This window comes from Malassezia pachydermatis (assembly GCF_001278385.1).
Source record: "Malassezia pachydermatis strain CBS 1879 chromosome Unknown scaffold8, whole genome shotgun sequence".
Lineage (NCBI taxonomy): Eukaryota > Fungi > Basidiomycota > Malasseziomycetes > Malasseziales > Malasseziaceae > Malassezia > Malassezia pachydermatis.
The window spans coordinates 321502-348994 of NW_017253145.1; the positions used below are offsets into that span (position 1 = coordinate 321502).

The window sequence follows — 27493 nt, forward strand, 5'->3', positions numbered from 1 at the left end:
GAAAAAGAGGGAATAAAGAAAGAAAAAATGACCACGCATAAAGAGGGTACGTGCTGCATAAGGCGCCATCCCAGCGCATACGCACAGATATATGCACACGAAGGGGGGTGTCCGCATGAGAAAGGCGTCAACCTAGGTAGAGCAAAAGAGAGATACAAGTAGGAAAGAATCGTCGGCTCCTAATCACACCGACGTCTTTTAGGTAGGCCGATCCCGTACGCCATGGGCATCTGCCGTAACAGCATGGCCCAGCGGCGGAAGAACAATGCCATGCGGTGGTGCAGCACCCTCAGACGCATGAAGCGGCGTCATCGACATAACCCTAGACGAGTTGCGTCCCTTGAGCGTAGATAGTGTATCTGATGGCCCCCGCATCGCCGCGGCTGCCGCCGATGTCGAGCCGCCCGATGTAGGTGCAGGCATAGCATGGTGCGGAGGGCTGACGCGCGGTGAGCCTGGCGGCGAGCTGGCAGCACTCGCAGGAGCAGAGCGAGACGACATGACGTACGGCAACGGAGCCCGTGCGAGTGAAGAGTGAATGTCGTAGCGAGAGCGCGACGCGCGATGACTCCATGCGCCATTGTAGCTGCCGGCGGACGGCGACGGAGGGCGTGCATCATGCACAGCCTCGTCCGGCGCCGTACTGCGCTCGCCTGACGTGCTAGTCGGCAATACGGACATATTCAAGGCGGAGTAGTGGTAATGCGGCCGCGTACGACTACTCAGCGCATCACTTACGCCATACGGGTGAGACCGATACCGCACAGCGCCATGGTGGCCGGCGCTTGGCGTATGGCTCGGACCTTCCGTCGGAAGCGTCGAGAGAGATCCATGAGAGGGGATACGCGGTAGTTCCGACGCACGTGCACTAGCATTCGCACTGCGGCCATGCACAGGCGAGCTAGGCCGAGACGATAAGGGGCTGTTGGGTGCGGTGCTGAAAAGAGACATGTTACGCAACGGGCCAAGCACAGGACTGCCTGAAGGCGTCGCATAGTTGCTGCGCACCGGCGGACGCAATGACTGCCCCATCGCCCGGGCATCCTCGTGTGCAGCCCACTCCGCATCGCTATGCGCATTGTGGTCGTCCCACGCATGCGCCGACGAGGGAGGGAGTGTCGACACAGGCACAGCGCCTGGCGAGCCTTCGCGACTGCCAGGGTAGCTTGCGTACCGCTGTGCATATACCGAGGGATAGTAGTACGCTTCGCGCTCGTAACGCATGTCGCGATACCGCGGGTCATCGTACATCGCTGCACTCCCAGGCGGATACGCTGCAGCACCATGTTCATACTGGTACGCAGCCGCAGCATAGCGTTCGTCTGGGTACTCGTACTTCGTTCGATACGCATGCTCACGTGGATTCATCGCATGCGATGGGCCTACAGTAGTTGCAGGCAACATAGACGACGCAGGTTGCCGTGCCTTGTACTCAATTTCCATACGCTGCATCTCATGCAACTCACCGGACGCCAAACTGGCCAGCGCCGACATTTCGCCCTTCCGGGGAAGTACTTGCCGTGGCTGTACCCCCAACACACTCGGCTCTGTGTCCACCGAAGTCGCCTGCCAATGCGGCATATCCGTAGGGTTGGAGTGCGAACGTGGACGGCCAGCCGTTGTTGAGCCGCCACGGCCTCGCGAAGCACCGCCACGCGTACGACGACGGCCAGCCGACTTGCGGGCATCCTCCGGCGGAGTAGCCAAATCGCTAGCACCATTCCGCTTCGCATTGGAATGGATGCGCAGGTGGCGTGTAAGTTCGTCGCTACGGCTGAAACGCTTATCGCACCCAGGGTGCGTACACACATGTGGCTTTTCACCAGTATGGGTGCGGATGTGTCGCGTTTGGTGCTCCAAGCGGTAGAACGCACGGGAGCACAACGGGCATTTGTACGGTCGAGGGATTTGGGATTTGTCCACGGCAAGGTTAGATGATGTGTTGCCTGAGGACGTCGTAGCCGCGGATTCTGCAGGCGGCGTGGCGCTGGCCGCTGGAACTTCAGGCGCGGGTTCTGGTGCGCTTTTTCCCTCCATGGTTAGCGCAAGAAACCTAAAGTAAGATGTTCCGCGATGGTAGAAAGATGCACTCGACACGATTTCGTCGACGGTCACAAAGGAGCGTCGGCGTCGAGGAGTGGCTGTGGAGAAAGAAGGGGGAAGGAAAAATTTGCTCCGCGTTGTGAAGGAACACGCATTTTTCCCGACTGCCCCCGCAAACGTCGGCGCCACTCCCAAACCCAAACTCTTCGCCACGCCCCCCTCACTCCCCCCGTCGAGGCCTGGACCTCCACGATCGAGGGCCCATGAGCAGCACGTGGCTTGTCACGCCATGGACGTCGGCCGACGCGGAGTTAATGTTAAGGAAAGATATCGCCACCCTTGTGCAGATGTCGGCGCCTGATTAGGTCGCTGGCGTGGCCACGCGCGCATGGGCCACAGGAAGTGGGACCCGCCGGCGCTATTAAAAACGACATACGGCAGAGTTGAGCCCCTTGGATTTTCCCTCATCCACTATCACTATGTCTACGAACACTGCAAAGCTAGAGAACGAGACAGCTATCATTGGTACGCAGGAATGGAATAAGCTATACTAACTAGTACAGTGCTTGGCGCTTCGGGCGACCTTGCGCGCAAAAAGGTATGTTGAGCCAAACGTTGCTTTTCTTATCCAAAAGACGTTCCCGGCTTTATTGCGTCTGTATATTCACGGTGACTTGCCCAAGGACACGTTCATTTTGGGATATGCTCGTACGAAAATGTCGCAGGAAGAATTTCACCAACGCATCTCTGAACACTTCAACAATGGCACGGACGAAGAAAAGAAACAGTTCTTGTCCAAATGTCGCTATATCTCAGGACAGTACGATGACGTCGCTTCGTTCGAGAACCTGAACAAGGAGATCACTGAATGGGAAGACGAACGTGGTGGTGAAAACCGCAACCGCATTTTCTACTTTGCCCTCCCACCCAACGTATTTGTGCCTGTATCCAAGCACCTGCGAAAGGTCTGCTACTCAGAGAACGGCGTGAACCGTGTTGTGGTAGAAAAGCCATTTGGTAGGGACCTTGAGTCATGCCAGAAGATGTTGGAAGAGATGAAGAGCATGTGGGCCGAGAAGGAGACCTACCGTATTGATCACTATTTGGGCAAGGAAATGATCAAGAATATCATTCCGCTGCGTTTCGGTAACGCCTTTATCGACCATATGCTCAACTCGTGGATGGTTGACAATGTCCAAATTACATTCAAGGAGCCTTTCGGCACGGATGGCCGTGGTGGCTACTTTGATAAGTTTGGCATTATTCGCGACATTCAACAGAACCATCTGTGCCAGGTTTTCTCGCTGCTCGCTATGGATGAGCCTACAGACTTTTCATCAGAAGCAATCCGTGATGCTAAGGTCAAGCTACTACGTTCTGTTCGCCCCATTTCTCTGGAGGATGTTCTCCTGGGCCAGTATGTCGCGGCCAACGGCAAGCCTGGCTACAAAGACGACGACACAGTGCCGGATGACAGCAACACGCCAACCTTTGCGGCCCTGGTCCTTCATGTAGACAACTACCGATGGCGTGGTGTGCCGTTCATCATGAAAGCCGGTAAGGCCCTGGATGAAGGTAAGGTGGAGATACGAATCCAATTCCGTGACTTGGACCACAAGCTGGACGATAAGTTGGAGCGGAACGAGTTGGTTATGCGCGTTCAACCCGGCGAGGCCTTGTACATTATGATCAATGCTAAGATCCCTGGTAAGGCCAGCGCAACCGTCCCTGTCGAGCTTGATTTGACGTACAAGAATCGATTCCAAGGCTACTATATCCCCGAAGCGTACGAGGCATTGATCTTGGACTGCATCAATGGTGAACACTCGAACTTTGTTCGTGACGACGAATTGGAAGCAAGTTGGAGCATCTTTACGCCTCTTCTGCATGCGATTGACGCAGGCCGTGTGCCGTGCAAGCCGTATGAATATGGCTCGCGCGGCCCTGAGGAACTGAATGACTTTATTGGCAAGTTCGGTTACCGTCGTCCAGAGAACTACAATTGGCCCGAGACCAATGTTCAGGAACTGTGCGCGAATTCTGAGTCCCCCGAGGAATAAGACTTGACGATGTGCTTTGTCTCCACGGTATCTGCGCAGACCCTAGCTAGCTAGCCAGCCCTTATAAAACGTAATTTGTGAAAATACCAATATATGACCGAAAAAAAAGGCTATGGCTCCCTATCTAAGGAGCTACCTATCGTCATAACTGAAATATGTAACTTTCTAAGTCACTGCTTAGAAACATTTACAGCTGAGCCTTCTTCACGCCCTCAGCGTAGCGGCTCTCAGCCTCGTCCCAGTTGACAACGTTCCACCACTGCTTCAGGTAGGTGGCCTTGTCGTTCTTGTACTGGAGGTACCAGGCGTGCTCCCAGCCGTCCCAGCCAATGATCGGGTGGTGCGAAGTGAGCGGGTCCTGGTCCTTGGCAGTCACAATGTCAAGGCGGCCAGCCTTCGAGAGACCGAGCCAGCACCAGCCAGAGCCCTGGATAGCAGCAGCAGTGCCGTTGAAGGCAGTCTTGAACTTCTCAACGTCACCGAACTCCTTCTCGATGGCCTGCTTGAGCTGACCATCCTTGAGCTGACCACCGCCAGCGCTCTGTGGAGCCAGGTTCTTCCAGAACAGAGAGTGGTTGATGTGACCACCACCGTTGAACTTGATGGCGCTCTGGAGCTCAATCTGCTTGCGCACGTCGTTGGCACGCTCGGCCTCGGCATAGGCCTTGGTGGCAGCGTTGAGGTTGTTGACGTAAGTCTGGTGGTGCTTGGTGTGGTGCACCGTCATGATCTCAGCCGAGATGTACGGCTCAAGAGCATCGTAAGCATAAGGCAGAGGAGGAAGAGTGTATTCAGCTACTAGTTAGAATTTGCATACATCCATCACACTTACACATAGTTATAGTTACAAGGGAAGAAGTATAACCGGGTGTGGCCCCTGCGATGTCGGGACGGTTACGTGGAGAATAGCTGACCAACCCAGATCACGTCATCAAGTGGCTCGATCACCGTACCGCTGGCACAGGCACGTGGTATACTTCGAGGCCGCGAAAGACGTCTCGGGTAGCCTAAACGCCGCCATGCATGTGACGCTGATTGATTTGTCCGAGTTTCACGCGTAGCAGAGACGACAGACAGCCTTAATGGTAAAAGTCACTGGACGAGCTGTCTTCCTCGTCAGGATAAACGAAGTGGTCACGCTCCATGCGCGAGAACGGATCATCCACTGAACTCTCACTTAAGTCAGAGTCATACTCCGGCACATTAGATGTACTGAGCTTTTTTAGACGTGCCTCCCGTAGAGCCTCTAAGCGCTCTCGTCGTCTATCAGAGGATGTAGGAGCAGGTGGAGAGGGACTCAACGAAATAGGACTTTTAGAACGTAATCGTTTTGACGGACGCGATGCCGTCTGGGGCGGTGGCGATACGGCCACAATACCAGAGTCAGATGAATCTGGCTCGCTAGCACTATCCTCCTCCTCAATTTCTTCGTCATCATCGACAACAAAATCTTCGAGCGATCCAGCATCTTCATCGTCCTGAGCAGATGCAGCGTCAGAATCAGGATGAATAGCTTCAGAGGGATGCATAGCTAGTTCTTCCTCGGTCAAATTATCATAGATAATTCCACTAGACAAGTATTAGGAGCACATTGGTACATACCATGCAGGATTGGTACATTGACTGTCCATAATTTCACTGGAGCACATGCCACAACGCAACACGCCATCATCTTCGTCACGTATAACATGGTAGAAGGTAGAAGGATCGAATAGGCCATCCCAGAGACTACCACTTAGAGGCGTGGAAGTACTTTCGGTGCCGTTGTACTTGCGCAAGCTTCGAAGAACCTCTTTCAAGGCCCACAATTCCACTGGGGGAGATTGAATTTGGGTTCGACAGGTCGGGCACACCTTTTTTTTACGAACGTGACCATACCGAGACTCTGTATCCTGGTGTGATTGTACTTCAACAGCCACAGAGAACCAAGATACAAGGCAAGATGCACAATATATATGGCCGCAGGGAGACAACCTACGCGTTAATCACATGGCATACGTACACGCATGGCTGGTCATACAGATCCATACAAACACCACACACAAGACCTTGTTCTATTTCCTGCAACACAGCACCTGCGGAGTCCCGGGCATGTTTCGTGGGCCTTGTCGCACTAGACCCTGCATTTTCAGGGGACTCTGATCGCGTGCCCCGCATCTCTTGCGTTCGTGCGAGCATGGCGCGTCGCGTCGCGTCGCCTACTGCTTGTGGTTCGGTCACGTGATTTGCCGCAGCGGTGGGATGCGACGACCGGGCGAGCAATGTTCTTCCCCAGTGCGACTGTCGCAGACGACGGCATTGTATACATTGAACCAAGATGGAGAACGAGGAGTACGTACCGTTAGTGAGAGTGCATCTATGATGCACTGTATCGTGTATAAGATGCTAACCACCAGTCTGATTGATTACGAGGAGGAGGTGTCGGTGCCTACCTCGACGACGGCCAACAAAGAAGCTGACGCTACCAAGACCACGACGGCTGCCAGCACGGAAGAGGGCAGCAAGAAGGGCAGCTATGTCGGTATCCATTCGACTGGTTTCCGCGACTTCTTGCTGAAGCCTGAGCTTCTCCGTGCTATTAGCGATCTGGGCTTTGAACACCCGTCAGAAGTTCAGCAGGAGTGCATTCCGCAGTCGATCCTGGGTATGGACGTAGTGTGCCAGGCCAAGTCTGGTATGGGTAAGACAGCTGTCTTTGTGCTGGCTTCGCTTCAACAGCTCGAACCTGTGGATGGTGAGGTGTCTGTGCTGGTGCTCTGCCACACGCGTGAGTTGGCGTACCAGATTCGCAACGAGTACGCCCGCTTTACGAAGTACATGCCGGAGGTGCGCACGGCGGTTGTCTACGGTGGTACTCCGATCAAGGAGGACCAGGCTATGTTGGCTGACAAGTCCAAGTGCCCCCACATTCTTGTTGGTACGCCAGGCCGTATGAATGCCTTGGTGCGTGACAAGTCTCTGAAGGCGAGTGACGTGAAGCACTTTGTCCTTGATGAGTGTGACAAGATGCTGGACAACTTGGAGATGCGTCGTGATGTGCAGGAGATCTTCCGCGCTACGCCGCACCACAAGCAGGTGATGATGTTCTCTGCGACGCTCTCGAAGGAGATTCGCCCGACGTGCAAGAAGTTCATGCAGAACCCGCTTGAGATTTATGTGGACGATGAGACGAAGTTGACGCTTCACGGTCTGCAACAGTACTATGTCCGCCTGGAGGAGGCTGCGAAGAACCGCAAACTGAACGACCTGCTCGACTCGCTGGAGTTCAACCAGGTCATTATCTTTGTCAAGTCCATTTCGCGTGCGAACCAGCTGGATCAGCTCTTGCGTGAGTGCAACTTCCCTTCGATCTGCATTCACGGTGGTTTGCCTCAGGATGAGCGTATCAAGCGGTACCAGCAGTTCAAGAACTTTGAAAAGCGTATCCTTGTCGCCACTGACATCTTTGGCCGTGGTATCGATGTGGAGCGTGTCAACGTGTCGATCAGCTACGACACGCCGACGGATGCGGACTCGTATCTCCACCGTGTGGGCCGTGCTGGTCGTTTTGGTACGAAGGGTTTGGCTATCACCTTTGTGTCGAGTGACGAAGATGCGGAGGTGCTTAAGCAGATCCAAAGCCGCTTCGAAGTTGCCGTGCCGGAACTCCCTGAGTCGATCGAGGCCAGCACGTACATGAATGCGTAAATAGGGTCTGCTACTGTAGTGTAATACATTGGCTCTGTGCGGAGCCTATTTTGCGAATTGAATGTGGAGAGAAAAAACCCTCAAGTCAGAGCAACACGCGTGCGTGGCTTGCTGAGAGACTTGCAGGGAACGAGTGGGATGTCGTCCACAGAGAATGAGCCGGATGTGCTAGCGCCAAAGAATGCCGACTTCCAGACCAAGGCTTACTGGGACAAGCGCTATGCTATGGAGGCACCGGATGCAGAGTTCGATTGGTTCCGAAAGGTATGTTGTAGGGCAGTGAATTGACAGGCAGTACAGTGACATTCGGTAGGTATCGTTTGGAAAAGAGTCTTACAAGCAGGGATATTATCAATGAACTCGTTCCTGATCGTGCCTCTCGTATTCTCATGCTAGGCTGTGGAAATTCGAGTGCGTACATGAGCCCACTGACAACAGCGCTTAGCAAAGACATGTATGAAGATGGATACCATCACATTGTCAGTACGTACACAGTGCGAGAGGCGAACCGAAGACTTGGATTACAGTGATGTATTGATTGAAAAAATGCGCGAACGTGTACCGGAGCTCGATTGGCGCGTGATGGATATCCGCGAGCTGAAAGAGCATGCGGATGAACTAGGAGGCGCAGGCACTTGGGATGTCATTATCGACAAAGGTATGTCAACAACATAGTAACACAAGCAGGTACGATGGATGCCCTTATGGCCGAAAATGGGTCGGTATGGAACCCCAGCGACCAGGTCCTCGACAACGTGGCGCGTGAAGTGGATGGCGTCTTGCAGTACGTACGCAGATGACTGACCCCAGCCTCTTGAAACCGAAAACAGGCCTTTTCCTCTACTTCACATTCGGCCAGCCTCACTTCCGGCGCCCTCATATGCAACGCGAAACGTGGACGATTGAGACCAGAGAACTGGGTGATATGTTTCATTACTATCTGTACATCGGTAGGAAGCATATACCATAGGCATGATCGAAAGGAATGTGCGCATACTACTTTTTTGATCGCCCATGTGAGTGTCGACGATCATAACCACGATCACGATCGTGTGAGCGAAAGGAAGGGCGATCTCGATCTCTGTCACTGTATCGACTGCGTTCTCTGTCATGGTATCGATCACGATCTCGCGATGATGATGACCGATCTCGGTACTCTCGTCGAGAATCGTGATCACGTTCTGAGTCGCGTGAGGATCGTGAAGAGGGTGTATCGTCTCGACGAAGAACAGGAGTGTATCGTCGATCCGCATCGCGCTTCTGTGAAGGGATAGCCCGCTCCTTAGCACCGAGACCTAGTAAAGCAGCCCTGCGTTGAATAGATGGCGCACTAGTAGGACCATTTCGTTTTCGGCCTACGCCCATGCCGTCTTTCCATCCCATGCCACGAAGCATAGCCGCGCCGAATTCTTGTACAGGCATCGTTGCGTAGTCCGTCAGCGAAGGCTCATCAGGCCGCGTATCCACATCATGACGAAACATATCTTCCTCTGACGGCTGCTGAATAATAAGTCTCGAAAAGGCAGAAGGTTGCGTCGAAGACTTTTCTGAGAGCAACGCACGAAGCGCCTCTTCATCAGTAGGTTCGCCGGTAGGCTCTGACCTAGGTGACGCAGGTGGGGTAACATCATCCGCTTCAATGGACGTTGTAGGAGGTGTACTGGTCCGATCTGGCTCCGCCTCTTTCTCGCGAGTACGAACGATCAGCCCTTGCTTTTGTGCCTCTGTAAATGCTTTCTCTGGTGCTGCATCGGTGGGCGTAGACCCTGCAGTTCCATGGGGCCGCATAGATGCTAGAGAACCCAAAGATGTGGCATGTTTATCAAGAAGACCCAGCCTCCGCTTCCTGTCTTCGCGCCAGTCAGATGTAGGGGTGAGAGGAATCACCTTGGGACCTATGTTCACAGGTGCCTCACGTTTGCGTTTGACACCTAAGGGGATATCACGTGGCTGTGAACCACCATCGTGTGTGTCCTCATCATCGTCAAAAATGGCACGATTCTTTGTACCATGTCTTGGTTGATGGGATCCTTTCAGGGAGAAAGAAATGCCCGAACGCGGCGTGGAGCCGCTCATCGTCTGTCAGAACGCAAGAGTCAATGGATTGTGCGTCTCCCTGCCTCGCTCCCCAGGCTTCCGCTTATGTAAGAAAATTGGTCGCTCATCCCCAGGGCTAACGCCACCAACGCCGCTCAACGGGTTTTTTCTCTTGATACGTGGAACCGTAAAACGAACAGGATCCTTTGTATCATGAAGGCCTTTATTTTTGCGGCCTTTGCCTTGGCTGCTTCAGCGGCCTTTGTTGAGGCTGGTGTGTTCAAAGCCAAATTGTCCAAGTTGCCCCACGCGAAAGAGCGTACGTTAGCCTCAGTGATCTCGCAATCAGAGTTCCTGGGCTACAAGTACGGCGCGATGCGCAAGCAAAGGCCTTTCTCTCTTACTCAAAATGCAGAGGGTGGTATGAGCATCCAGAGCGCGGATGCGGGTTTGAGCTCTGACAAGTGGATGGGTGAGGCGAAGGCCGGACATGATGTGCCTTTAACCGACTTTGTGAACGCACAATACTTTGCGGACATTGAACTTGGCTCGCCGCCTCAAACATTCAAGGTCATCCTTGATACCGGATCAGCAAACTTGTGGGTTCCCTCGCAGTCTTGCACCTCAATTGCTTGTTTCTTGCACAAGAAGTACGACAGCTCTTTGTCAACGACATACAAGGCCAATGGCTCGACTTTTGAGATCCAGTACGGATCGGGCAGTATGGAGGGCTTTGTCTCGCAAGACAACCTGAAGATCGGTGACCTGTCGATCCAGGGCCAAGACTTTGCGGAAGCTACCAGTGAGCCGGGACTGGCTTTTGCTTTCGGCAAGTTTGATGGTATCTTGGGCTTGGCGTACGATACGATCAGTGTGAACAAGATTGTGCCTCCCTTTTACAAGATGGTAGAGCAAGGGCTCCTGGACAAGAACCAGTTTGCTTTCTACCTTGGCTCGGATGACTCCGATGGCGGTGAGGCTACGTTCGGTGGAACGGACAAGAGCCACTATGAAGGCCCGATCGTGTATGCCCCTGTCCGTCGTAAGGGTTACTGGGAGGTGGCGCTGAACAAGATCAGCTTTGGCAAAGAAGAATTGGTGCTCCCTCGTACGGGTGCTGCTATCGATACCGGCACGTCGCTGATCGCTATGCCCTCTGATATCGCCGAGATTCTGAACAAGGAAATCGGCGCTACGCGTAGTTGGACTGGCCAATATAGTGTGGATTGTGCCAAAGTGCCTTCACTCCCGGACCTGACTTTCTACCTGGACAACAAGCCCTACACGCTCAAGGGTAAGGACTACATTTTGGATGTGCAAGGTACTTGTATCTCTTCCTTTATGGGTTTGGACTTGCCTGCGCCTGTGGGTCCGCTCTGGATCATTGGTGATGTGTTCTTGCGTAAGTTCTACACTGTCTATGATCTAGACAAGAATGCAGTGGGCTTTGCCAAGGCGGTCGCCAACTAGAATCGGTACATATTTGTGGTATAAATAACTTGAATTCGTTTGCTAGCTTCGAGACTTGAGACTCATGGCAACGCTCTCGGTGTAAGCGAAGGCGCCGCGAGGCTGTGAAGCTTTGTCAGCACGCCTGGAGAAAGAGGGTCTCCAGTCAGGGCCCCACGCCTATTTTTAAAAAAGTGGAGGCATTGATTGGGTGCTCTGAGCTGCTCGCTCAACTTGTAGAGATTCTAGCAACGTAGAACGTCATTAGACTACGACACTATATAGGCGCTGTGGTGATCTCCTTGTCACACCAACCCTTCCTTTTCTTCGCTCCCGTAACCTACGTTCCTGAAACCCCTGGTGGGTATCTAGTTCTTACTCTTCTTCCTATTTCCCTTTAGTTACTGCCGCTGGATCGGTTCTCTTTTTCTTCCTCTTTCACTTCATTTCATTTTCCACTGCTGGTTCAGTGATACATTTCTCTTTTTGTGGACTGGCTTCACATACAGGTTTCAAGAACACACTTTTTGTACATTTGCATTCCTGATACAATATGATGGTTACTACGAATAACAATCATCGCCGGTCGATGATTCGTTGGAGCTTGTTTGCGCTAGTTCTCGCTGCGATCTTCACGGTCCAGGAAGCTAGTGCTCTCCCCCATCGTGGTATGAGCGTACACAACCATGCCGCTCGCAGTGCTGCGGCACCGACAAGCAGTACCATGAACGTTACTTCGGCCGTGGAAAAGACGGTGTCGAAGGCATTCAAGTCCAAACCCCGCAACGGTGTTCTGCATGAAGGTCATAAGATTGAGATGCGGTCGAACGATACGAAGAAGGAGATTATGGCGCAGCGGCTACAGAAGTCGATCCAGAAGCAGATCGATGAACAAAGCCTGGGTGGCGGTCTGGACATCAACATCCAGGACATTCTGGGTGAAATTGACGGTGATCTCAAGATTCAAGGGAGCTTGAGCGACAAGAAGAATAAGACCACTGTGATTACGTCGCCAAAGTCGGAAAGCAGCCAAGACTCGTCCTCATCCTCGTCCTCGTCTTCAAAGCCATCGTCCTCGTCGACTTCGAGCAAGCATAGCAGCACGTCGTTGTCGAAGCACCACAAGACGTCTTCCAAACACTCAACGCCTTCCTCATCCTCTTCTTCTTCGACGCCCTCGACCACTACTTCGTCGGGTAGATCATCGACCTCGACCTCGACCACGTCAGATGGCGCATCGTCGACGGGTCTTAGCAACGCCCGTCAGGCTTCGACATCATCAGGGTCGGGCTCGAAGAGCTCGCAGCGTGGTGGCTTCTATCGCATTGGTGTTAACCAAGCCGCTTCAACAGCGCAACGCATTGGTGATGAGTCAACCAGTTCCTCTGTGCCGGGCGGCCGTGTGGCTGCCAAGGCCAACGAGCCCAATGGCAACTTGCCGAACCAGAGTGTCATTACGAACAACCCGTCGTATGGCTTTTTGGAGGCACAGGACGACCTGTACACGATTCGTAAGTGGGCTGGTGATTTGGGTGAGTTGGCCTCCAAGAAGAACCGCAACGAAACGATTATGGCTCTGTTCGACGCTGCTTCACGCTACTACCCTGACGTGGACACGAAGACAGTCGTGCGCATTATGCTGGCCGATATCAAGGCGGAGTCGGATTTCAAGTCAGGTAATGTGAGCCCTGGTCGTGTGGACTCCGGTAACAGTGTGGGTCTTTTGCAGGTGAGCCCATATGGATCTGGTGAATTGGATCAGTTCAAGAAAATGGTGCAGAGCGCGCAGAACACCTACTCGTGGGCTGTAGGTACAGCCACCTCGGAGCAGGTGAAGCTGGGTGGCTTCTCTGAACTGGGCCCATTGATGGATTTCAAGAACAATGATAAGATGGATGTCTCGAAGCTGAGCAACTCGGACTTGAGCCGCCCTTGGGTCAACATTCACGTGGCTATGTGGATCCAGGCCAATTTGGCTCGGACGGGTAGCCAGGACCCAAGCGACTGGGGCAAGGTGTCGAAAAGCAGCCAGAATGTACGTCAGGAGTATGCGCCTGCGATTCAAGAGCTGATTTCCTCCAATTCATCTGGCAAATGGAGCCAGAGCCAGTACAGCTCGGCATTGTCGTCGCTGGAGAAAGATTTGAAGGGCAAGTACCACCAGAAGCCTTGCTTTGCTACTGGTCTTGGCTCATGGGTGGCTGGTCCTGCCGCTAGTGACAGCTCGGGTTACACGCGTTCGGGTGATGACATTAGTGCGCAGTACTTTGAGAACATTAGCAAGGGTCTTTCTGTGCTGTACACAGGCAGTGAGAAGAACAGTGACAAGTACGGCAAGTCGTGGCTAGAAAACATTGAGCTTACGGCTGGTCTGGTGGACTACAGCGACTAAGCTGCTTTGTTGATCTGGTTGCCTTGTTGCCATTTTGTTATGAAAAGCTTCTGACATCGTGGACAGGCCTCGCTTTGCTGATATGGATTGTGTATAATGCTCAGTATCAATAGATGCGAATGAGTAAAAGACATTGAGGAGCATATATATAAACAGCATTATGTTGGTGTGTCTCTGTGTGTACATATAGAATTACAGAGCATGCCCTGGATCATGTAGGACAACAAGAATATACTTTTCACCTTCTGTTAGATATGTTGGCAACGTACTAGGCGTAACAAGCAATTCGTACTTTTTGGTACGAAGACGAAGCAGGCTGAGCTCGTCGTCCTTCTCCATAGTGTCGATATGGCGCCAGGACACGCGGAGGGTATCGCGTACAAAGGACACAAGGCGGTCCAGTTGGTCCGACGAAGCAAGAGCTGCTCCCCCACTCCAAATTACCCGCATATCAGACGAAGTCAAGGCGATACAGCCTCGCACATGCTTATGGCGAGCTAACTGCGTAAGAACCCGTACAGCTTCCTCGGGGGCCTCCCCTGATTGAGGCACGCCTGACACCGTAGGAGTGGCTGTATCGCTGTGGAGCATGGACGTGACAAATGGAGGTGGATATCGAATTACGGAGAGGGGCTTGCCTCTATCTAAGTATTACTCCACTTCGTCACCAAAAGATCCGCGAATGGCCTGCGTGGTATTTTCATAGAGCTCCAAATTGAGTGCCGCCAGGAAACATGGCACACTATGCCGGATGCCATCGCTGAGCCAGTAATCACGCAAGTGAGCCACATTGGCCATACCTTCATTGGCTTCCCCTTGCAATTTCATCTCACCCACATTCCCTTCCTCCGACCGGAAGACTAGCGTGGTGACACGGGCGCCACGTGCATAGGCCGATGTCAATTTGACCTTTCCGTTTTCAAGGAATCGCACTTTGTAGCCGAACAAGGACTGGACAGCTTCACGGAACTCGTTGGCCTTGGCAGTGAACACCTGCTTAAGGCGCAGCATACCTTTATCTTTCAGCTGAATGGTCTCTTGCAAATGAGACAATTCCGCTTGTAGGTTCTCAACAGTCTGTAACGGGACAAGCGCATCCGAAGAGCTACTAGCCACAGGTGCCTGACCTGCCTCCGCCAGCTGCTTGTGCAGAGACTCCACCTGCTCCAAGAGACCCTTGTTCTCCTTTTTCAGCGCCTCTAGCATGGAGGACCGAATCGCATAGTCTCTCGACACAGGGTTGTCCGTCAACACCAAGCAGCGCTCCTTCGACTGATCAAACTCACCACGTCCCACACGGAGCCATAAAGACTCGTTCTCGAGCCCCAGCTGGTGAGCCTGTATCTCTAGCTCCTTATACTGCGCTTCGAGATTGGCCAACGCCTGCTTCGATTGTAGAAGAGCATCATGGTCGTGAGAAGGAGGGGTTATGGACGACATCGTAGCGCTCGCGGCTTGTTGCGCTGTATGCAGTTGGTCCTGCAGCGAAGCACATTCACTTTGCAGGCCTGAAACACGTTCTTCCAAACGAGACACTTGCAGCTTGTGAGATTGGTCGTAGGAGGCACCTTGACTCGCCTCTTCCTCGAAGGAAGCAAGAAGATCCTTGCATCGCTGCAATTCATCTGCTTGTATATCGCGTGTTCGCTCAGCACGACGTAACAAATCGGTTCGCTCTGCCAACTGAGAACGCAGCTGCGTCTCCATTTCAGAGCCTTGCACAGCTTGCCGACTGAGCTCCAGGTTGGATGTACGTAGCTGTTCAGACGATTTCCCGATGCCTTCGATACGAGCATGCAGACCCATGATGGTCCCTCGCAATGTTGATATATAGGAAGGCAACATTTCGGGTGTCAAAGAGGCAGGAGCCTCGACAGTGGGGACACTTTCTCCCAAATTTGCCGCCGCCACAAAGGCGGCATGTTCATCACTAGCAATGCCACGCGCTAAAGTCGTATGCCATTGTGCCTTCTCTTCTTCCAAGGCAGAAAGGGTTTGGTCTTTTTCCCGCAACGATTCGTTCAACGTTTCAAGACGCTCAATCTTGGCTTCAAGACTTCGGTTGTTTTCTCGCAATACTTCCATGCGGGCACTGGCCTCCAGTAGCCGGGCATTTTCCGCCTTGAGACGTACGTTGGCTGCCTCTAGACGCTGCACAGAGATAATCTGCTGGCTTAGCTGATCCTTGAGCAATGTGATGTCCTCACTCTCCCCTGACGAGGAGACGGGCTTCGGTAAGGTAGACGCAGACTCGAGCTCACTTACGCGTGTCCGAAGAGAATCATTGGTGTCAGTAAGTCGTTGGACTTGAGACTGTGTAAGAGCCAAATCGGACTGCGTTTGCACGAGTTTGAATTCGAGTTTGGAGGTCGTCGCATGGGCGTCCGACTCAACAGTGCGGCATTTATCTTGCCAATCGTCACTGGATGCACGCAGACGAAGAGTTTCAGCGCGCAGATCGACAATTTGGTTGTCCAACGTGGTCTTTGTACGATCCCACATGTCCTGTTTTTCTTGGAACGATGCACGCTCAGCCTCCCACTCCTGCAAAACTTCAACACGCTGACACTTGAGTGCTTCGAGCTCGCGCGATTGTGAGCGCATCTGTGCTTCCAGCGTACGGTAGGCTTGTTGTTCAGATTGAATACGACGATCAAATTCAGAACGCAGCATATCCAATTCATACGAATCCGTGAGGGGCGAAGCGACCTGGCTCTCTCCGCTCACAGTCCGACTTCGAGATAGAGGGGTATGCAACGGGTCCAGTTCATGCGATATGTTTCGACCCGTCCTTGGTACGAATGCAGAATGAGATCCTGCCAACGGCCGCTTTACTCCCACGCGGGGTGTATGAGTAACAGATGGCGTTCCGCCCGTGGCTTCGCTCAGACCCGTGGAAGAGAAACTGCGTTTCCCAAGCTGCACATCGTCTCGAAGTGGTGTGCTTACAGTGCGTGACAAGGACCGGTACCGGCCCAGTGGTCCTTGTGTGCTAGGTGTACGTCGCGTAGACGATAGATCGGATGGGGTCTGCACTCCCAAAGCACCTGGCCGACGTGCGGAGGGAAGGGGAAGAGATGACCCTAGAGCAGCTACACTACGGCGCTGTAGGTTTGTAGAGTTCTTTGGAGTTAGCAAAGCGTGCTCGGGGTCGACGTCGTCATGCCCCGTCATGCTATGGTCGTGTTGGTCGCAAGAATCGCGCCAGGGCTAGGCGCATCGTTGATGACCTCCACGTGGCGGGCCCAAGAAAGCACTATGGCCCCGCCCTCAATCCTGGGCCTCAACGCCTTTTCCGCACATTTGTCATACAAAGAGGGTCTATGATAGCTACAGATAAATACATAGGTCGTTATACCAATCGATTCGTATCAACAAATGTTGTGGAGGGCGCGTAGAGAGCGTTATACCATGACGGTAGTGCGGTTAGCTCCAGCATTCACGCCGCTCCAGAATAGAGAGGGAGAGCTTGGCCGGGAGGCAGCACTAACATCCTTTCGTGTATTTGGTACTGTGAGTTGAGGGGATCGCGTGTTAGCATCTGAAGCGCCTTGCGACGTGCGCTGCAAAGCAGTGAGGAGCTTTGATACATCAACCGTAGAGGGAGTGCGTGTACGATGCGCACGAAGCTCGTCTTGCAATTGTGAGTTTTCTAGCCGCAGAGAAGACAGTTGGTCCTGCAGGTTTTTGATGAGGGCATCACGCTCGGTGACTTGCTCCTCCAGGAGGTGGATATACTCCTTACGGCGATTGCGGAAATTGCGGGCTGAAATCTTGTTACGCAGCTGGCGCTTTTCCTTGCTAGAGAGTTTGTTGTATTCTTCCAAAGAGGGTCGAAGATCGTCTACATCTTTTTGCGATTCCTTCGAGTAGGTAGAAATGGACAACAATGGCTTGATAGACGAAGAATCGGAGTCGTCTAGACGTTCAGGCGAGAAAGTTGTGAAAGTAGTGTGGGACTCGTTCATTGGCGTGGCTGATTCTTCCTGTGCCACCTCTTCTGCCTTCACAAAGACTTCCTCAGTAATGGCTGGCATGGGTGGCGCAGACAAAACTTGAGGGTTGATTAGCGCTGGAGACACAACAGAATCATGGTGATCCTGGACAAAAGGGGAAGATCCAGTGGCCACTTCTGGCTCATCCACTCGCGAGGGAACCTCCTCAAACGGTGCTGTTAGGAAAAGAGATGTAGATGGCTGAGCATCCACATCTTCAGAAAAGTCGAGATCAAGCAGAGATGTAGGGCATTCCTTAGGCTCTTCAAAACCGCCCCATAGATTTGTCATGGACGGAGATGAAGGTGAAACCGATTCGCTCGACAATTCAGATGAGGGATAAGCCATCATGGACGTTTCATAATTGTCCAGGTTATTTACGGACTGTACAAGGTTAGCTTACGCTCATGGGATGGGATACGTACCATTTTTTCAGACTGTAGCATAGACGAAGAGGAAACAGATTCTGGTGCAATCATGCTAGAACCAAGCATTGTTGTGGTATCAAGCCTTCCCTTGGAATACAGTAAAAGCTAGACCAAAATAGAGGGGTGAAGACAAAGAGTCTTGTTGGTGGCTGAAACCTTTTGGGACGCCACAATGGAGATAGGATCGCGCTGCATATAGCCGCAGCCTCGCATCCGCGGATGTGGAGAACACAAGTGTCAATCTTCCATTTGTTTCTGCGCCGAACACCTGGCCAGTGCCAAAGCCAGCTTGCACGTCATGTGATGCTGTGTGTCCCACCTCCATCGTCCTTAGCGCAATAGGCATTATACAAGATGACCACAGTGGCTAAGATTATGAAACCATACTATGAAGAGCTTGCTTTAATGAAAAAATTGACAGGAATAGTGAAGAGGTAGGCTACCACTCTAAAAAGTGACCCGCTAATACCAGGCTTCACAAAGAACTTGATTCCTATGAAATTGAAACAGAAGAGCAAAAACAGCGCATCCAGCAGTACATTGATGAAGGAAAGGATGAATGGCATGTAAATAAGCAAAAAGAGGTCTATCAAGATACCAAACAGATGATTGATCAAGTGTACAGGCGCCTCAAAGAGGCGGTATCAGACTTGGATGGGTTTGCGGTTCGTACAGGCCACTCCGCTAACCAGGCAGCATAATGTCTCTGAAGATGTTAGGGAAACTGATGAATATAGAGAAATGTGGTACATTCTTGCCGATGGCAGGAACAAAGTGCTCTCCAACGTAGACTTTTTGGTGTAATATGCAAGAAATCCTATCAACCGTGTTTAAGTGGAGGTGTACTCTCACTTGCCACCATGGCGCCTCCCAGTGCATGCGTGAAGTTCTTAGGTACATGCACAACGCCGATTGCGACCCGGAACTATTCCAGGTATGTTGATGTTGTATTTATTCAACAGTCTTTTAGTGAAGCTGGGTTCAGAAACAATCATGGTGTAAGTTTCAAAACTTGGCCTTACCTGCAGCGATTGCGGCGAAGGAACGCAGCGCCAACTATTCACAGCGCATGTACATTCAGAGACCAAGCTATCCCACATTCGAACAATTCTAATCACCCACTTGCATCCAGATCGTACGTACAAGCCTCATCTTACACAGACATTTTGGGTTTGGTGCCAATGATGTTCACTATGATGGGCCTAAGCGCAGAAACGCCGAAGACAGATGGCCCCCGCCTGCAGATTATTGGTCCTCTTGGATTGCGTGCACACCTGAGATCTACACTGTCCATCACGTATGCGACGCTAAACAGTTATTTTGTGGTGCATGAACTGCTGTGGCCGTCACAACCAGCCTACCCTCATGAACCTGATGGTAGAAGCACATTCACATATACAGAACAAGATCTGTCTTTGCCTGAGCATGTGCGTGGTCAGGTCCGCACACTACCAATTATGCCTCCTCACGCTAATGAACTACCAGGCAAAGATATTCGACTCGACGAAGCAACATACACGTGGACTGATATACTTCAAGTCGAGTCGATCACAATCAGCGCAGCACCGATTACGCATCGGTGTCCTACTGTGGGTTATGTGCTTCAGGAGGCTATGAGTGCGTCCAAGGGATTATCGCCTCGTGAATTGGCCATTCTTGACTCGAACACGGAAGCGTTATTCGAGCAGCAAAACATTCGGAATCCACGCATACTACTTAAAAAGCTGCTTCAGGAACGCAAGCCTCTAGAGCTACCTGATGGAAATACCCTCTACCCTCCGGTATTGGATCGGCCAGGAAGAAAGATTTGTATTTTGGGTGATACGTGTGATGCGACAAGTGGGTGGGCATCAAAAGGCATGGTACCCTTGGCTCAGGATGCGGATTTGGTGGTTCATGAGTGCACCTATACGTCTATGAGTGAAGACGATGTGCAAGTGGCGCGTCAAGTGAGTGATGAACATGCGAAGATGCTTTGTCATCTTTTATTGAAAGAGAAGGAAGCCGAAACACGAGCTCTATCCCGAGGACATGCGATCCCCAAGATTGTTGGTGACTTTGCCGGAAAAGTGTGTGCCCATAATGTGGTGGTAAATCACTTTTCTGCGCGACTCCCTGCACCTACCGTTCAAAGCAACGAACCCCTCGTCTCTCTGGAACAGCTGAAAGAGGGGCCTACATACATGGACTCAGAGAAATGGTTCCATGTTATGCGCGAAATTGAGCGTCAAGTGACCAAGTACTGGCATGAGGCTCTGACCCCTGAGGTGCGAGAACGCGTTCAAACGCGCCGCGCGATAGCGGCGTATGATGGCCTAAGCGTCACGATTCCTCCACGCGAAGTTCCATAGATATCACGTGTGTAACAGTGGAGACGTTTCATAACGTGGGCGACGACCATCGTGAGCCTCCATCATGAGCGCCCCACGATCGGCGCAGGGTGCTAAGAGAAAAACGATACTGGAGGATGGGAGAGATGATGTATATGATTATGAAGACTATTTTGAGAGAGAAGAGAAGGAGCAGAAAAGACTGGAAGAGCAAAGAAAACGACGACGAGAAAGGCTGGCGGACCTAGCCAACGAACCACGTCCTGAAAACAGCAACCCAGTCGTAGAACCAGTGCCCAATGCTGAGGTGAAAAAAGAAGCATCTTCACCTACACATGTGACAGAAAATACCCTCCCTAATGTGCATGAACCTGATACCAAACAAAGTGACGAGTACGTGGAAATCGAGGTGGACGACGATGACATCGATGATATGTTTGCTTTAGAGGATACCCCGCAACGGAAAAAGAAAAAGATCCGAGTCCGCAAGGATGAGGTAGATCAGACTGACAAATTATTCGGACAGGCTCGTGTCTCGACAAAGGCTGTCGGCCTGCATGACAATTGGGACGATCCGGAAGGTTATTATCGTGTCATTCTGGGAGAGAAGCTGGATCAAAGCAGGTACCAGGTCTTTTCGAACCTTGGGCGAGGTATATTTGCCTCCGTAGTAAGAGCGAAAGACCTGCAACAGCATGGACGCGAAGTGGCGATAAAGATTGCGCGTCGCCAAGAGACGATGTATAAAGCAGGCATGAAGGAAATGAGCACTCTACGCCTCCTGGTTGATGCTGATCCAGAAGATAAAATGCATATTGTGAGACTTTATTCTAGCTTTGAGCACAGAGGACACTTGTGCATGGTATTCGAGTCATTCGGACTCAATCTGCGCGAAATTGTGAGGCGTTTCGGCAAAGAAGTGGGGTTGAATTTGCAGGCTGTTAAGACGTATGCAAAGCAAATGTTTATGGCATTGATTCTTTTGCGCAAGGAGAATATCATTCATGCAGACATCAAACCGGATAATATCCTCGTGAATGAAGCAAAGACGGTTGCGAAATTGGCCGACTTGGGCTCTGCGTCAAGTACAACAGAAATGGAGATCACTCCATACTTGGTGAGTCGATTTTACCGAGCGCCGGAGATCAGTACGTATACGCACACGCTCACACGACAGTTCTTGGGCAGCCCTATGGATGTGAAATAGATATGTGGTCCATGGGATGCACGATCTATGAGCTGGCGACAGGGAAAATTTTATTCCCCGGTAAAACAAACAACCACATGTTGCTGTTAATGCAACAGCTACGTGGCAAGCCATCTGCCAAACAATTGAAAAAGTGTCAATTTGCAACACAGCATTTTGAGGACAATAACACCTTTTTAAGCATTGAGGTGGATGCAACGACAGGCGAGGTATGTATGAAATGGCTCTTTCTCACCGCAGCAAATTGTCAAACGCGTTAATACTATGCACCCTACGCATGATATGCGCTCGCGACTTCTTCCAGGTAATACAGCGAAGCATATGCGTGCAGATGAGCTCCGTCAGACCCAGCAACTGATCGATCTGCTGAATCGCATGCTGGAGCTCGATCCTATGAAACGGATTACCCCACTCGAGGCGCTGCAGCACCCTTTTGTCCAATAGATCACGTGCATGAAGAAAAAGTGCGTCAGCCATAAAAAATTTTCGCAGCAGCTGCAGATCCTTTGGTAACAAACCACCAAACAGACACAACTCAATCAACAATGTCGTACGGTGGATACAGTGGTGGTGGCTACGGTGGCGGTGGCTACGGTGGCGGTGGCTACGGTGGCGGTGGTCGTAGCGGCGGCTACGGCGGTGGCTACGGCGGTGGCTACGGCGGTGGTTACGGCGGTGGTTACGACGGCGGCGGCTACGGCGGCGGTGGCGGTGGTTACCGTGGAGGAAACGGAGGCAGTGGTGGCGGCCTTGGCCAAAACTTGCACAAGATCGACTGGAATGATGCTGATCTCATTCCCTTCGAGAAGAACTTTTACAAGGAGGACCCGCGTGTGGCTGAGCGTTCCGCGGAAGAGGTGGATGAGTTCCGTCGTGCCAAGGAAGTGACGCTACGTGGCGCCGACATCCCGAAGCCTGTGACGTCGTTCGAGGAAGCTGGCTATCCTGATTATATCTTGCGAGAGATCAACAAGCTTGGTTTCAAGGAGCCTTCGGCCATCCAGTCGCAGGCGTGGCCCATTGCGTTGAGTGGTCGTGACTTGGTGGCCATTGCCGAGACGGGTTCGGGTAAGACCATTGGTTTTGCCCTGCCAGGCTTTGTTCACATCAAGGCGCAACCGCCGCTCAAGTACGGTGATGGACCTGTGGCGCTGATTCTGGCGCCTACGCGTGAGCTGGCTGTGCAGATTCAGACAGAGTGCAACCGCTTTGCGCCTGCTTGCCGTATGCGTACAGCGGCTGTGTATGGTGGTGTGCCGAAGGGTCCGCAAATTCGCGATTTGCAGCGTGGTGCTGAGATTGTGATTGCGACGCCTGGTCGTCTGATCGATATGCTGGAGATTGGCAAGACCAACCTCCGTCGTGTGACCTACTTGGTCATGGACGAGGCTGATCGTATGTTGGATATGGGCTTTGAGCCTCAGATCCGCAAGATTGTGGAGCAAGTGCGACCAGACCGTCAGACGCTCATGTTCTCGGCGACATGGCCCCGTGAAGTGCAGCGTCTAGCGTCGGACTTTTTGAACAATTTTGTGCAGGTGAACATTGGCTCAATGGAGCTGGCTGCCAACCACAACGTGAAACAAGTGGTGGAAGTGTGCACAGATTTTGACAAGCGTGGCCGTCTGATCAAACATTTGGACCAGATCAGTCAAGAAAACGGCAAGGTGATTATCTTTACGGGGACCAAGCGTATTGCGGACGACTTGACCAAGTACTTGCGTCAAGATGGCTGGCCTGCGCTGGCGATTCACGGTGACAAGCAGCAACAAGAACGTGACTGGGTGTTGGCGGAATTCAAGTCGGGTCGCAGCCCGATTATGGTAGCGACGGCCGTGGCCTCGCGTGGTTTGGGTACGTATGAACAAAGACCGTCAGTGGTGGTGGACAGCAGGCCACGTCAGATCAAAAGCACAGGAACCGTGACGAAGGTCAGGAGATCGTCACGATCGCCATGTCAGCGCACGAAGCTCGACTCGGTGGCACCCGCCCCCGTGGAAGGGACTATGTTTAGCAGTGTACGACAAATGTCTATGTCGGCGTTGTCTGGGCCCAGGCTGGGCCACAGGCTGGGCCCGATACGACGCTGCCTCATGTCCCTTAGAGTATGTCGGTCCGAACCAATGAAAAAAGTGTTGGAATTGGATGGTCCTGGCTACGAGTCGTGCACTCGTTGTTGTGTGTGTGTGTGTGTGTGCTTTCGATGCATGGGTGTGCCTCATGTAGGGACGTGGGTGTCTTGTCGTCCTGGCGGTATTCAGCAAGAAAGAAAAAAAGTACTAACACAGAACCAGATGTCAAGGACATTAGCTACGTCATCAACTATGATTTCCCCACCAACACGGAGGACTATATTCACCAAATTGGTCGTACGGGTCGTGCAGGCCGCAAGGGTGTGGCCATCACATTCTTTACCTCGGAGAACTCCAAGTCGGCGCGCGACCTTGTCGGCATTTTGCGTGAGGCCAACCAGGAAATTCCGCAGGAGCTCCAAGATATGGTTCGCCCCATGGGTGGTGGTGGCCGTGGCGGCCGCGGCTATGGTGGCCGCGGTGGCCGTGGTCGTGGCTATGGCCGTGGCCGCTTCGGTGGCGGTCCACGCAGCTCTGGTGCGAACAACATCAACGTGGGCGGCGGCAGCTCGCGTTGGTAAATAGACAGGCATAATTATTGTACGAGGTTGTGGATTATGTGGAGGTAGAAGGACGCGCGTGCGCATCCAGTCGTGTTGGCTGTTGGTTAGAGAAAGTGGTAGGTCCTTCACGCTGTGGAATGCGCCTAGTGTGTTGGAATGTCAATGGCCTTCGCACGTTGAAAGGGTACCAGCCATGGTATCAATTGCCGTCATGGGAAGCTTGTCTAGAGACGTTGGAAGCAGATATTGCGTGCTTCCAGGAAGTGAAAATGACACGCAAGCAACTCACACATGCGATGTGCATTATGGACAAGTACGAGGCCTTCTACGATTTGCATCCAACGAAGGGTTATGCAGGTACCGTGATCTTTGTACGGAAAGACGTGTGTAAGCCATGTGCAGCCCAGTGTGGGATCACAGGCTATGGCCCTGGTGATGTGATTGGTACACCGGCCCAGACACTGCAGGAGACCGTCGACCCGGCCCTATTTCAAGCGCTAGATCAGGAGGGGCGGTGTGTTGTGCTGGACTGCCGCCTGTTTGTGCTGATCAACGTGTATGCGCCCAACGAAACAGGGCCAGAGCGCGTGGCCTACAAGTACGTATCGATACGCTGACCACAGAATGGCCTTCTACCATGCCTTAGAGGAGAGGGTGCGCCATCTGATCGCAGCAGGGCGGGATGTATTGGGTACGTTCGAATGCACCAGCTTACATGCAGTGGTGGGCGATATGAACGTAGTAGCTAGTCCCGTTGACCATTGTGAAGGCGCGTTGATGCCGCCGGTGGACTTTATCGCGCATCCTGCGCGGCAGTGGTTCCGCGCTTTCCTGGCACCGTCAGGGCCGCTAGTGGATGTGACGCGGACGTACCATCCAGACCGTATGAAGATGTATACGTGTTGGAATACACTCATTGACGCCCGCCCGGCGAACTACGGCACTCGCCTAGATTATACGCTAGCGACGCCGTCGTTGCTTGCATGGGTTCGCGACGCAGATATACAGCCGTCCATCCATGGTTCCGACCACTGTCCTGTCTATGTAGACTTCCACGAGTCTATCTCTACGGACCAGGGCCTCGTTCAGCTGCCAGAGCAGCTTGGAGGTACAGATCTGACATACACGATCCCGTCGATGGCAGCATCGCAGCATGGCGCCTTTTCCATCAAGACACAGCCACGCTTAGCTGCTATGTTTGGCGCTATGCAAGAGCGGCAACGCATACGGGTCGGAGAGAATATGGGTACGCAAGCGGAGCCCACAAGCCAGTCCAGCGATACGCAGTCACGTATGGCCGTGCCCATGCCAGAGAAGCGCCGTGCCAAGGGACGGCCGGCCAAGTCCATATCTTCACAAACAACGCTACGAACATTCTTTCAGAAGCGCGCCCCAGAAACAAAGGTGGTCGAAGCGGCGCAGCATGTCGTCAAAACCACACCGATACCCTCGACTAGGTCCTCAGCGCAGCAACGAGCCAAAGCCAAAGAAGCGTGGGGACAGCTGTTCACACCGACACCGCCGCCGCTGTGCCGAGTCCATCAGGAGCCTGCCAAGTCGTTTACCGTTAACAAGCCAGGGATCAATCAAGGCCGAAAGTTTTGGGTGTGTGCCCGCCCTGTGGGGCCTGGGTATGAAGGAAACAAACATGGCTCCGTGGTGGATCCCCAATATCGATGTGATTTTTTTGCGTGGGACTCGGATGTACGACGCCAACGGCGCTAGTTACGATACGGGCCATTTTGCGATGACATGAGGCGATACGTCATGGGTTCGAGTATCCCAGTACAAATGACCTGCCCAGGCAATCATAGCAGCATTGTCGACGCACAGCGACACAGGTGGGAAGTGCAATTGGACATCCGTTCGACCACATGCATCCAGCGCCATGCGTAGTCGTGCACGCAGAAATTGGTTGGAAGCCACACCGCCACTGCACACCACGCTCGTGATGGACGAGGGCGAGAGGACACTGTCGTCGCGCAAGCTCCAGCCTTTTTTGGGCGGACGGAGAGAGAGAGCTCTTGTGATTTTGTCCTCCAACGGGGCAAAGGCAGCGAGTTGGAACTCGTACGCCATCGCTGCCTTGGCCTCAGGGGTCATATTCTCAGGCCCGCCAGCCAAGCCAATGAGTCGTGTGGAGGCAGATCGGAGGCCAGCGCTGGTCGTTAGCCACGGCGTACGTACTAAGAGAAGGTGGACGTCCCCAGCAGAATGCGCGGTAAGGTATATATATGCGTGCTCGAGGGTACATGTTTTGTAGCAAGCTGCTCGACCAGTGCGCCTGACGCGCTCTGCCACCCTAGTTGCAGTTCACGCGCAAACTTATCGAACGAGTTCCTGGGGTAAGTAAGCGGCCCACGTACCCTACTGAGTCGTCCAGGGTCGTAGCGAGGATTTGGAAGTGGTCAAGACTATGCGCTAGCACAAGCTGGGTATGTCCACCCGACACGAGAAGCGTCAGAAAAGGAAACGTAGGCGGCTGCGCTTCAGTCAAAAGTGGGGTGAGCGCGTGCGCTATGCGTCAGCGGTCGCTTGATCCACCTACCTCGCATATGGTGCACATAGATCAGAGGTTTGTGTAGGACAGTCGCCAAGGTCTTGGCTGCTGCCATGCCTACCGACAGGCATCCAGGCATGCCAGGCCCACGCGTCACGGCAATGCCATCAAGCTGCTCCATCGATACCTGAGCCTGCTCTAGGGCTTGGGCAATAGCAAGGGGTATATGCCTATGGTGTCCGCGCGCAGCCTCTAATGGGTGGATGCCCTGCGTATCACCATGATCCTGCTTCATAACCACCGACGAAAGGATCGTTCGATCGGATCTGACGACCGACGCACATGAATCATCGCACGAACTTGGACATAAATGTCGTGTGTTGCGTACCTTTCGATCCCCAGAATGGTCCGTGTTGCATAACAACGCTGCGCCACAGAGAAGCCGCGCACAACGACCCGTCGCCCTACCGTCGCCGCACCAATGCTATGCATGTGGAGGACAAAGACGAAACGCGCACTACAGGGACGGCGACGTGGAAGCGTAGCTTGTCATATATATCATAACGAACTACAACCTAACTATACACTTCAATACATGAATGCGCATGCCCTGGCTCTGGATGGCAGCGCTGCTTGCAATGCGCCACAGGGCATGTAAATACATGAGGATGGCCGGACGCTCGATCACTCAGGTCCGCCACGCAACGCCCATCAATCACATGGCCACAAG

At 52.8% G+C, this 27493-nt stretch overlaps 16 protein-coding genes across 16 annotated transcripts; 8 read left to right on the forward strand and 8 right to left on the reverse strand.

Annotated features, from left to right (window-relative positions):
- Window positions 1–198: 198 nt before the first annotated feature.
- Malapachy_0569 (dna-binding protein cre-1) lies at window positions 199–2037 on the reverse strand (the record flags this gene model as incomplete). The annotated part of the gene is made up of 1 exon (XM_018135085.1): window positions 199–2037. The coding sequence occupies one exon, from the start codon at window positions 2035–2037 to the stop codon at window positions 199–201; it is 1839 nt and encodes a 612-aa protein (XP_017990542.1).
- Window positions 2038–2522: 485 nt separating this feature from the next.
- Malapachy_0535 (glucose-6-phosphate 1-dehydrogenase) lies at window positions 2523–4103 on the forward strand (the record flags this gene model as incomplete). Its single annotated transcript, XM_018135052.1, has 3 exons — window positions 2523–2568; window positions 2607–2641; window positions 2679–4103. The coding sequence occupies 3 exons, from the start codon at window positions 2523–2525 to the stop codon at window positions 4101–4103; spliced, it is 1506 nt and encodes a 501-aa protein (XP_017990493.1).
- Window positions 4104–4290: 187 nt separating this feature from the next.
- Window positions 4291–4939, reverse strand: Malapachy_0558 (manganese superoxide dismutase; the record flags this gene model as incomplete). Its single annotated transcript, XM_018135074.1, has 2 exons — window positions 4291–4898; window positions 4936–4939. 2 exons carry the CDS (start codon window positions 4937–4939, stop codon window positions 4291–4293), a joined length of 612 nt encoding a protein of 203 aa, XP_017990602.1.
- Window positions 4940–5182: 243 nt separating this feature from the next.
- On the reverse strand, window positions 5183–5752 carry Malapachy_0608 (conjugative transfer protein; the record flags this gene model as incomplete). The annotated part of the gene is made up of 2 exons (XM_018135124.1): window positions 5183–5672; window positions 5706–5752. 2 exons carry the CDS (start codon window positions 5750–5752, stop codon window positions 5183–5185), a joined length of 537 nt encoding a protein of 178 aa, XP_017990551.1.
- Window positions 5753–6420: 668 nt separating this feature from the next.
- Window positions 6421–7790, forward strand: Malapachy_0545 (atp-dependent rna helicase sub2; the record flags this gene model as incomplete). Its single annotated transcript, XM_018135061.1, has 2 exons — window positions 6421–6434; window positions 6500–7790. 2 exons carry the CDS (start codon window positions 6421–6423, stop codon window positions 7788–7790), a joined length of 1305 nt encoding a protein of 434 aa, XP_017990545.1.
- Window positions 7791–7928: 138 nt separating this feature from the next.
- Window positions 7929–8760, forward strand: Malapachy_0554 (s-adenosyl-l-methionine-dependent methyltransferase; the record flags this gene model as incomplete). The annotated part of the gene is made up of 7 exons (XM_018135070.1): window positions 7929–8054; window positions 8086–8099; window positions 8134–8201; window positions 8229–8273; window positions 8305–8448; window positions 8478–8574; window positions 8601–8760. 7 exons carry the CDS (start codon window positions 7929–7931, stop codon window positions 8758–8760), a joined length of 654 nt encoding a protein of 217 aa, XP_017990609.1.
- A 312-nt stretch (window positions 8761–9072) lies between these two features.
- On the reverse strand, window positions 9073–9578 carry Malapachy_0610 (hypothetical protein; the record flags this gene model as incomplete). The annotated part of the gene is made up of 2 exons (XM_018135126.1): window positions 9073–9120; window positions 9150–9578. 2 exons carry the CDS (start codon window positions 9576–9578, stop codon window positions 9073–9075), a joined length of 477 nt encoding a protein of 158 aa, XP_017990562.1.
- Window positions 9579–10040: 462 nt separating this feature from the next.
- On the forward strand, window positions 10041–11297 carry Malapachy_0526 (aspartic peptidase a1; the record flags this gene model as incomplete). Its single annotated transcript, XM_018135043.1, has 1 exon — window positions 10041–11297. One exon carries the CDS (start codon window positions 10041–10043, stop codon window positions 11295–11297), a length of 1257 nt encoding a protein of 418 aa, XP_017990612.1.
- Window positions 11298–11829: 532 nt separating this feature from the next.
- Malapachy_0576 (hypothetical protein) lies at window positions 11830–13668 on the forward strand (the record flags this gene model as incomplete). The annotated part of the gene is made up of 1 exon (XM_018135092.1): window positions 11830–13668. One exon carries the CDS (start codon window positions 11830–11832, stop codon window positions 13666–13668), a length of 1839 nt encoding a protein of 612 aa, XP_017990559.1.
- Window positions 13669–13860: 192 nt separating this feature from the next.
- Malapachy_0612 (hypothetical protein) lies at window positions 13861–14118 on the reverse strand (the record flags this gene model as incomplete). The annotated part of the gene is made up of 2 exons (XM_018135128.1): window positions 13861–13910; window positions 13938–14118. The coding sequence occupies 2 exons, from the start codon at window positions 14116–14118 to the stop codon at window positions 13861–13863; spliced, it is 231 nt and encodes a 76-aa protein (XP_017990454.1).
- Window positions 14119–14319: 201 nt separating this feature from the next.
- Malapachy_0589 (m protein repeat protein) lies at window positions 14320–16842 on the reverse strand (the record flags this gene model as incomplete). The annotated part of the gene is made up of 1 exon (XM_018135105.1): window positions 14320–16842. One exon carries the CDS (start codon window positions 16840–16842, stop codon window positions 14320–14322), a length of 2523 nt encoding a protein of 840 aa, XP_017990601.1.
- Window positions 16843–17072: 230 nt separating this feature from the next.
- Malapachy_0601 (bzip transcription factor) lies at window positions 17073–18142 on the reverse strand (the record flags this gene model as incomplete). Its single annotated transcript, XM_018135117.1, has 2 exons — window positions 17073–18047; window positions 18089–18142. 2 exons carry the CDS (start codon window positions 18140–18142, stop codon window positions 17073–17075), a joined length of 1029 nt encoding a protein of 342 aa, XP_017990549.1.
- Window positions 18143–18951: 809 nt separating this feature from the next.
- Window positions 18952–20442, forward strand: Malapachy_0552 (metallo-hydrolase oxidoreductase; the record flags this gene model as incomplete). Its single annotated transcript, XM_018135068.1, has 4 exons — window positions 18952–19025; window positions 19120–19226; window positions 19253–20040; window positions 20287–20442. 4 exons carry the CDS (start codon window positions 18952–18954, stop codon window positions 20440–20442), a joined length of 1125 nt encoding a protein of 374 aa, XP_017990450.1.
- An 838-nt stretch (window positions 20443–21280) lies between these two features.
- Window positions 21281–24281, forward strand: Malapachy_0546 (p68-like protein; the record flags this gene model as incomplete). Its single annotated transcript, XM_018135062.1, has 5 exons — window positions 21281–21569; window positions 21599–21837; window positions 21869–22063; window positions 22450–23482; window positions 23923–24281. 5 exons carry the CDS (start codon window positions 21281–21283, stop codon window positions 24279–24281), a joined length of 2115 nt encoding a protein of 704 aa, XP_017990578.1.
- Window positions 24282–24400: 119 nt separating this feature from the next.
- Malapachy_0580 (ap-endonuclease apn2) lies at window positions 24401–25988 on the forward strand (the record flags this gene model as incomplete). The annotated part of the gene is made up of 4 exons (XM_018135096.1): window positions 24401–24634; window positions 24671–24861; window positions 24887–24954; window positions 24985–25988. 4 exons carry the CDS (start codon window positions 24401–24403, stop codon window positions 25986–25988), a joined length of 1497 nt encoding a protein of 498 aa, XP_017990464.1.
- Window positions 25989–27058, reverse strand: Malapachy_0567 (o-sialoglycoprotein endopeptidase; the record flags this gene model as incomplete). The annotated part of the gene is made up of 4 exons (XM_018135083.1): window positions 25989–26424; window positions 26451–26603; window positions 26630–26780; window positions 26812–27058. The coding sequence occupies 4 exons, from the start codon at window positions 27056–27058 to the stop codon at window positions 25989–25991; spliced, it is 987 nt and encodes a 328-aa protein (XP_017990538.1).
- Between the last annotated feature and the right edge of the window lie 435 nt (window positions 27059–27493).